The sequence below is a fragment of the Sceloporus occidentalis genome, unplaced genomic scaffold (genome assembly GCF_023333645.1).
Source record: "Sceloporus occidentalis isolate IW3139 unplaced genomic scaffold, rSceOcc1.0.p SCAF_384, whole genome shotgun sequence".
Classification (NCBI taxonomy): Eukaryota; Metazoa; Chordata; class Lepidosauria; order Squamata; family Phrynosomatidae; genus Sceloporus; species Sceloporus occidentalis.
The window spans coordinates 337,501-345,808 of record NW_028317364.1 but is presented as its reverse complement, the minus strand read 5'-3'; the positions used below and the strand labels follow the sequence as shown (position 1 = coordinate 345,808).

Here is an 8,308-nt window from a genome sequence, read left to right as displayed (position 1 = left end):
AGGGAATCCATTCACAGCAAAGACCGGTTATTTTTCTTGTTAAAGGCAGTAAAGGAAGCCAAGGAGCGCTAGATTTGGTTGTTGTGACTCGTTAGGGGCGAGGAGTGGAGAAGCCGGTGACACTCAGTCAGTAACGCGATCCCAGGGCTCGTGCTCAGTAAATATTGTAACCAAGCAGAGTGTGAATACAGAGTGAGGAGCAGCTAATGACAGCCTGCGGGGAGTCCTCGTGAGGATGAGTTTGGCGCAGGACCCCCGGCGTCGCTCTCTCTGACAGACCCACGTAGGAAATTCTATCTTACTTGGGCGACGTGGCCAGAAGGTGACCCGCCTGGACCGACCTTCTGCTCCTCCCTGGGCGAGAAGCTTGCGGCATTCCCGTATCCTAACGCCGGCGGTCTTCACAATGTTTTATTCTCTGCCCGCCGGCACCAGCTACAAGCCTTGAGTTCTGGGGGTTCCTCGCCCCCCTGGAAGTGATGTTATGGAGCAGGAATACAACGTTCCCGAATGCCCCATTTGTTTCGTTACCTACGACAATGTCTTCAAAACCCCCCTTCTGCTCCCGTGTTCCCACACCTTCTGCATGGAATGCCTCGCCAAGCTGTGCATCTTCCACAAGGAGCTGGACACCTTCTGCTGTCCCATATGCCGAGGCGTTGTGACCATCCCACCTGGTGGGGTCCCAAAACTGCCCCCCAACATGGCAGTGGTGGCTCAGCTCCCGCCGTGGATGGGTTCGCTCCAAGAAGTCTGGATGGAAGGATCCAAGCTGTGTTGGAAGAGGAGGAACGGGGAAGGCTGCGTCACCACAACCCCGAACACGGTGTCCCCGTTCCCGTCGGGTCCCGAGGACAACGTCATCATCGTCTACCTGTTGGGTACGGGTCCCGCTCCCCCGAACGTCTCCTCGCCGGGGAACCTGGTCATCATGCCCCGTCAGCCATATTACCGCCGGTGCTGCGCCACGATTCGGAGTTATTTCTGGTTCATATGGATCGCCGTCTTCTGCATCATCCTCCTCTTCTTCATGATCATATTCCCAATAAGCCTGCGATCATAAGCTTTCAAGAAATGAACTTGGATGAGAAGATTTACCGATATAACCGATCACCGATCACCGATCACCGATCACCGATCACACAGCAGCAGCACCAACAGCCACGTGAATTCAATCAGTCCGGATCATTGTGATTCCAAAACTCCTTAATTAATTACCCTTCCTGAGAAAATATATCATGTTAAACTGCAATTCTTTTTCCAACAAATCATAGAAGCTGATAAGTGTGTGTGTGTATAGATATATATATATAGATATATATATATGTGTTACCGGAGGAGCTGGGTTATCGTACTCTATAATAATATATATATTTAATTATTGCTGGTTTCAAGACGGTAAAATTCTGAACTCATTTATCCAGAACTGAAAGCCGAATACATTTACTTTAGACATTCAGAAAGACCTGCGATTACTTTTATGCCCCGACGTGTCCTGCGCTCTCTTTTTCCAAGGCTTTTGTCTTTCGGGCTGTAAATCTGTAAAGAATGGACATTAAAAGAAAACATTTCGATTCACTTTGTTTGTCCCTCAATGAAAATACTGCAATGTGGACGGGCACAAAGGGTTAATCTTCTTGCGGCTCCCTTCCTGCCCTTCCTCAAAAAGCCCCGATGACTACTGGGCTGTGAATTAGGGGTAAAGTATGACAAATGTACAGATATAGCTACAGACCCTGACCCGGAGAGCTTACAGGCTGGTAAAATCAAGAAACGTACATTAGAATTTGGCCAAGGAGCTTACAGTCCAATAATAATAATAATAATGTCATTAATAATAATTATTATTATGTCATCAATATAGACAGAAGATTAAACTTCCCGGATGGGTATGATCTGCCGTAATAAACCTTATAATAGATGGTTTTTACGTCAGCTGTTTGGGGAGGGAAGCTGGTTTTCGGCAGATAAAGAGTTACTTGTCAGCCTCGAGCCGTAATTCTCAACATGGTTACGGCATCTAGCGGTGCTATTGTGGCTCTGTGGAGCGCTGGCCACGGGCCGGCCTCTTCTGTAATAGGTGTGTCTGACGGCGACCACGCAGCGCTGCCATTGTTTGCCACATTGTGTTAGCGTTGCTATGCGAGAAGGAGCGGCCGGCTGACCCGAGGAACGCTCCCGGCCGGGGTCTGCATGGAACTTGAAGCTAAATGTTGGTTTCCGAGCAAGGAAGACGCTGCATCGGCACTGAAGGCCCCGTGGATTGAGAAGCACAGAACGGGTTCAGGAGGGACCCCTGGATACAAACTATCAACGCACGGCCCCCGATAAATACCCAACAACCCTTCATCCAGACCGGTCCATTCGGGAGATAAACCCTCGGCGCACAGTCTTATCTTCAAACACCTCCACGTCTTGACTGGATCCTACAGAAATCCTCGGGGTTTGTAGATATGATATGGCCACGGAGAGGTCCGACGCGGTGGAACCCGACGCGTTTCTCCCCAGTCTCACGGACTGTCCCATCTGCTACGCGTTCTACGACAACGTCTTCAAGACGCCTCTGCGGCTCCCTTGCTCGCACACGTTCTGCATGGAGTGTCTTTCCAGGCTTTGCCTCTTCCTCAAACAATCTCAAAACTTCCCGTGCCCCCTGTGTCGGACTTCGGCCCAAATCCCCCCCGGAGGAGTTCCTAAGATGCAGCCCAACGTGGACATCGTCTCCCAGTTCCCACCGGCCATGCGGAAGCTCCAGGAGGTCTGGGTGGACGGACACAAACTGTGTTGGATGAAGGCGGACGACCCGGAGATCGGTATCGGGTCCCTGGTTACCTTGCATCTGTTGCCTAACTCGGGGGGCGCCGACGGCCAGGACTCTTCGGTCTCCGTGCCCCAGAGTTTGTGTCGCAGCTTCTGCCAGAGCATTTGGGGTTTGGGATTAAGCGTTTTGACCGTTGGACTCCTGGTATTCACCATCGTGTTCATACCGGTCTACGTCAATTCAAAATGACTTTAAGCCGACGCCATCCGTGACCAGCGAGGCGGGAAATACAGCTCCGCGCATGTAATGGGACTGACACCCCAAGAGCCAGGCTACGGGACACCGAGGGGCCACACGACCCGAAACAAACCCCCAAAGGGGCGAGTACTACTCTACGCAACCGCTCGGTAATTATCAGATCGTGGGGATGAGTGAAGTGATTTAACCTCCTGCGCGCCAGGATAGAGTTCTGAATATTATGAAAAAACACGGAAAACATAGAAGATTCGAATAGAAATCCATTTGATGGACGCTTTTCTTTACAACAATTTCGAGTTAAAAAGTTAAAAAAGCCGAGGTTGGGCTGAGTACGGAGACTCGACGCGCGCTTTAACCGGGGGCGCAAGCTCAAAACTCTGAATGGGAACCTGAATACGGGCGAGACAGGGCTTGTAAAGCAAATCGCCCGAAACAATGCGAGACCAACGAACGTTAGCCAAAGGCTCGTGCGAGACCCGCCACGTGAACGCGCACAATGGCCGCACCTTCGTGCAAAACACAGAGTTGCTCAGCCACGCCACGAGGGGTTAAATAACCCTCAAGTGACCGGAGCCCAGAAATGTATCGCGAGGGGATACAATATATCCGTCCGGACTCCGTCTGACCTGCGAGAGCGGCCTCTGGGGATGGGAGTTAAAGAGACCGTCTTTCTCTCTCTCTCTGATGGCCGGAGATCTGTTAATTTGCATAATGGGCTGCGCGGCGATGTCGCAACATCAGCAAAGCATTTCCTGGTACCTGACTTTTATGCTTTATACGCCCGAAGAGCTCTGAATAGACGGGGAATTCCTCTCAAACAACAGCTTAAAGGTTTTTTATTCCCCAATCGGATTAAACAGACGTTTTCACCCCCTCTCCTCTCCATTATTTCTCTTACTTTATGATTTCTCGTTGCCGTATTACGTTGGTGGACTTTGTATTTCTGTTATCATAAAACCAAAATCACAATAAAAATATATTGTCGAAATAAATACATTTTCACAAATATTCCTGTTTTCTTTTTTACCCCAGTTGTAGTTTTTTGCCCCATAATATATAACGTTTTCAGTTTCACAGGGGGGCGTAGGGGACAATTTTAAAAGTAGCTTCTGCTACAAAAGGTAGATGCTGAAGGAGGACTCAGAGGGCTCACACACAATATAAGAGTAAAAGATTCTAGCACAGCTCAGTGAATATGATGGGATTTTGTGGTCTGGCTCAAGACCCTGAGATTAATTTTTTGGCGTTTTTTTTTTTATATAAATAAAAATTATCTAAAATCACATCAGCTGGGAAAAAAAACACATTTATTACATTAAATAATCCTACAAACATCGGCATCCAGCGGGCCGCACAGCACAGCGAAGCCGGATGGACACGCTCGCCCCGTATCATAGAGCAGGTGTGTCACGTATGTGCGTGTTCACACCGCCGTCACAGATATGTATAACGGATCAGAACTCCCGCCGTGAAACACTTCGGCACAGCCTGGCGTTACTCTAAAGGGGGATTTAGGCAAAAGACTGGGGTCCCTTTAACCCGCGGGAGCTCTGCCGGGTTTACAGGGTAACGTCTCCACTAAACATTCACGATGCCGGCGGCTAAACTCCACGATCACCCAGTAACGCCAAGAAAATCATTTACAAATAAAAACCTCCTGCGGGTCAAGACGCAAACCTTAATCAGTCGTTGGTCTCGTCTTAGATTCAGGAGCCGTATGTCTATCCCATGCATGTTTAATACCCTCACTGTATTACCCTCTACCACCTCTGCTGGGAGGCTGTTCCACTCATCTACCACCCTCGAGAAGATCATTTAGATGCTCAATGTGCTCAAAACATCGTACTACAAAAACGAAGTTATATCAAAATTGTTAAAACCTGGAGCAGAATCCGCTACGAACTGGCAAAAAACGCATTCATTGTAAATAACGGCATCTGCGCATTCTGTGTATTAACGCTAAAAATGAACACAGCTTCTCACGAGACGTCAACGAGTGACGGCGACATTAAATATACATTAAACGGTTCTACGATATATTATATTGGCAGTGCTGTAAAAATACTAAAAAAAATAAATAAAAATAGCTTTACTCTTATACTAATCCCAATAAACTCCCAAGAAATGGGTTTTTGTCCCGGGTCGGTTCCGTGCGATCCGGCTGCAGCAGCGTGGGGGGCGCAGGTCCGTTTATAGGACGTTACGGATGCATTAAGGTCGTCGCAGCTCCTCGTAGTCATTTCTGTTGGCAGGTCCAGGAGGCCGAGGATATGAATTTCTGGGTCATCCTCTATATTTTTAGCCTCCGCGGCCGGCCGCTGGTAAAGATGGAGAGGATTTGCCTCTTAATGAGTAAATCCCGACTCGTTTAAAGTGCTATTACTGCTACACGTGGCGTTCGTGGGATAAACCCTGGTGAGTCAGAATAAGGGGCTGCGAGAAGAATCCCCCCACAGTAAAAAAAAATGACGTCATCCAAGCGGCTCGGGTAACGTTACGCAGATAAATCCCTGCAAAGCACCTTACCGGGCAACAATAAACAGGATCTTAACCTCCGAAGCACCACAACGGGATTAAACGAGGAGAAAGAGCTGCCTGACGTGAGTCTAAGTGTGAGTTCGGGAACAAACGGACATCCTCCGTGTTCACTAAGAGTAAAACCGTGAATTAGCAGGGATCGGGGGGGAGACGGCTGCGGGTCTCTTGTGAACATCTGGACACTAAAATGCTTTAATTCACTGATCCTTCGTCTTCTTAATCCTCACGCGTTCTCTGCTCCGGGTCAGAACTTTGCTACCTCCTGCAGGAAGGGTCCCCTGGAGCTCTCCACCCGCAGCGAGTAGACCCCGGCGTTAAAGCTGGCACAGAGGATGGAGGAGCTGTCGCCGACCGCCAGGGATACCAGAGGGCCGGCCCCATCCAGAAACAGGCTGTTCAGGCAGGCTTGAACACAAAGAGTTAAAATGGGTGACTGCGTTTCAGCTGCTCGGTAGCTTTCATTTAAAGAACACATTATTAACATAATTTAACTAAAAGCTACAAAGACCCGTCCGTCCCGGCACAGGGGGCGTTCGGACCGTACCTCCGGTGTCTCTGTCCCAAACCTTCACGGTGCAGTCGTGAGACGACGTGGCAATTAGTGGGGTGGCGCACATAGTTTTGGGGAGGAAGGTGCAGGAGGCCGCTGTCTGCAGATGTCCTCTGTATTCACAGACTTTGTCCCTCGTCTGTCGCAGGTCCCAGAGCTGGAGGGAGGTCGGCAGTTAGTGCAGGATGGCCAATGAATGTACCAAAGAAAGCAGATTTCACCCGCTGTACCCGCTAATGGCTGGCAGGACCCTGAATTAAGTAACTTCATTCCCTCCTCACAACACAAAAAGTCACCAAAATGGCAAAAACACACACCTGGTCCACACTGGCCACGGAGGAAATCCCAGCCTCTCACCACCACCGCCGCCGCCATCAGAAACTTTCTGGCCCAGAATCAACTAGACCCAAACCACCCGATCATGGACCATCATCATACCCGAGCTCACCCCCCGCTTGTCCTAATGTTTCCCCTTCCCCATAAACCCCATGTATTTAAAAAAAAAAAAAAAAAAAGCCCACCCGCCTCCTCCAGGCCCTGCTTGTTTAACAAACAACCCTCCTTCCCTGCGGCTCTCACCGTGGCTTCGCAGCCCTGTCCCCCGAAGCCATTGCTGCAGGTCAGACAGTAGTTCCCGTCGGCGCTGACGTCGCAGTGCATCTGGATGTATTGCTTCATGGGGAAGGAGTGAGCGACCCGCAGCTCCCGAGCGTCCCACACACTGAAAAATAACACGCATATTAAATCCCCTTCAAGTCTTTCTCGGGAGGAGCACCACGCACCCCGGGTTCTGATCATTACTCAGGATGGGAACCTGTTAATCTTCCACCCCTACACAGAGGGCTGACACCTTGGCCACAGAGGAGTCCATTTAACCCCCAAGCCCCATTCAGATGGGGGGCCCGTGGTTACTTGTGTTTTTATTAAGGAGTAACTGAGTAATCGGATAAGGGGGTAACGCAGCTCACTGACCGGATCACTTTGTCCTCTGAGGTCTGCACAATGTAAGACTCGGTAGGGACCCAACACATGTGTGTTACCTACAGGACAGAGACGAAGGGTTAATCAGCCAACCCGCAGAACACCCGTCGCCCGTCACCGCATCTTATTTGTAAAACTCTGGGAGCATCTCCACTCGCCCCACAAAACAGCTCCTGTGCATGTGGGAATACCCCGGCACCCAAAGTGTTAATCAGTCAGAGGGTTTTATGATCAGCACGGTCAGGGCAGTAAAGATGCGCAGTTCACCACCAGTCACTTCGCTCGGGTAACATAATTACACAGAAAATCCAATTTCCAGCGCAGATTGATTGGATACCTCTGAGCAAAAGCGTAAATGGGATTTCTGGGGTTTAGCGGATCGTAAAGGTCTGACCGCGTCCTTCGATAAAATGTCTCACCAGGTTTCTGGAGATAGCCGTTTTCTGAAGACACCGGCCGGATTCCACGTCCCACTTACAAAAGGTGTTATCCCGGGAGCCAGTGAACAGCTGTGCGGAATCTGAAAGAAGCAGATTCAGAGCTATAAACGGCCCAAAATAATATATTTCAGGTAAAAAAATCTTTTCGCTTATTTAAATGAGGCTTTCATTTTTTTGTACAGTGCTGGCTAAATCTACCAAGATCTTATCTTACTGCGCTGTGTTAGAAAGTCTGGGTCTTAATCCTGCCACTAGAAATGGTTAAAAGCGGAACACATCGGGGAGCAGGTCCGGGAAGAGAATGAATTCACGCAGACTTTCGTTGTTTGACCCGCTATTGCCGCAGTCTGCCGGCAGTGTACTCACTCAGGACTCACCCGGGCTCACTGCCAGCCCTGTCACTATCAGTTGATGCCCCAGAAATGTCTGTGTCGGCCCCAGCTTGCCGTGCAGGTCCCACATTAATACAGTCTTGTCTCTGGAGGCGCTGAAGAACCGGTTCGTCCCAAACAGGCAGGTGACCTGTACAGTGCAGAGAACAGCTGGGTCAATAAAATACTCCCTACCGCCTGTACATAGCAGAAGCACTGCACCCCCTCTATATTACAGGTACATGAAACGTGGTGACATTACCTTGGTTACTTCCCGTTCATGTCCCACAAACCTCTTCAGACCCGTCCCTGTTCGCCAGTTCGACGCGACGACAGCCTGGAAGAGTCATTTCCGATGGAGACGTTGTTGGTGAGCATTTCGTGTCATATCTTTGGGATCTTAGTCTCA

General features: G+C 49.7%; 2 protein-coding genes across 2 annotated transcripts in view; one reads left to right on the top strand and one right to left on the bottom strand.

Annotated features, from left to right (window-relative positions):
* The first annotated feature begins 484 nt into the window (after positions 1-484).
* Positions 485-1,063, top strand: LOC149273346 (RING finger protein 223-like). Its single transcript, XM_089506435.1, has one exon. The coding sequence runs from the start codon at positions 485-487 to the stop codon at positions 1,061-1,063; it is 579 nt and encodes a 192-aa protein (XP_089362561.1).
* Positions 1,064-5,801: 4,738 nt separating this feature from the next.
* The window catches only part of WDR31 (WD repeat domain 31), a 2,911-nt gene continuing 404 nt past the window's right edge, over positions 5,802-8,308 (bottom strand). The window contains exons 3-9 of the mRNA XM_089506434.1: positions 8,162-8,236; positions 7,906-8,050; positions 7,508-7,608; positions 7,080-7,147; positions 6,687-6,828; positions 6,102-6,264; positions 5,802-5,962 (exon numbers count right to left, since the gene is read on the bottom strand). Coding sequence (XP_089362560.1) covers positions 5,802-5,962; positions 6,102-6,264; positions 6,687-6,828; positions 7,080-7,147; positions 7,508-7,608; positions 7,906-8,050; positions 8,162-8,236 — 855 coding nt within the window. The remainder of the gene's footprint in view (positions 5,963-6,101; positions 6,265-6,686; positions 6,829-7,079; positions 7,148-7,507; positions 7,609-7,905; positions 8,051-8,161; positions 8,237-8,308) is intronic.

Bases quoted from the DNA above. Each gene is read 5' to 3' on its own strand.
- LOC149273346 (XM_089506435.1), top strand. From the start codon at position 485: ATGGAGCAGGAATACAACGTTCCCGAATGCCCCATTTGTTTCGTTACC.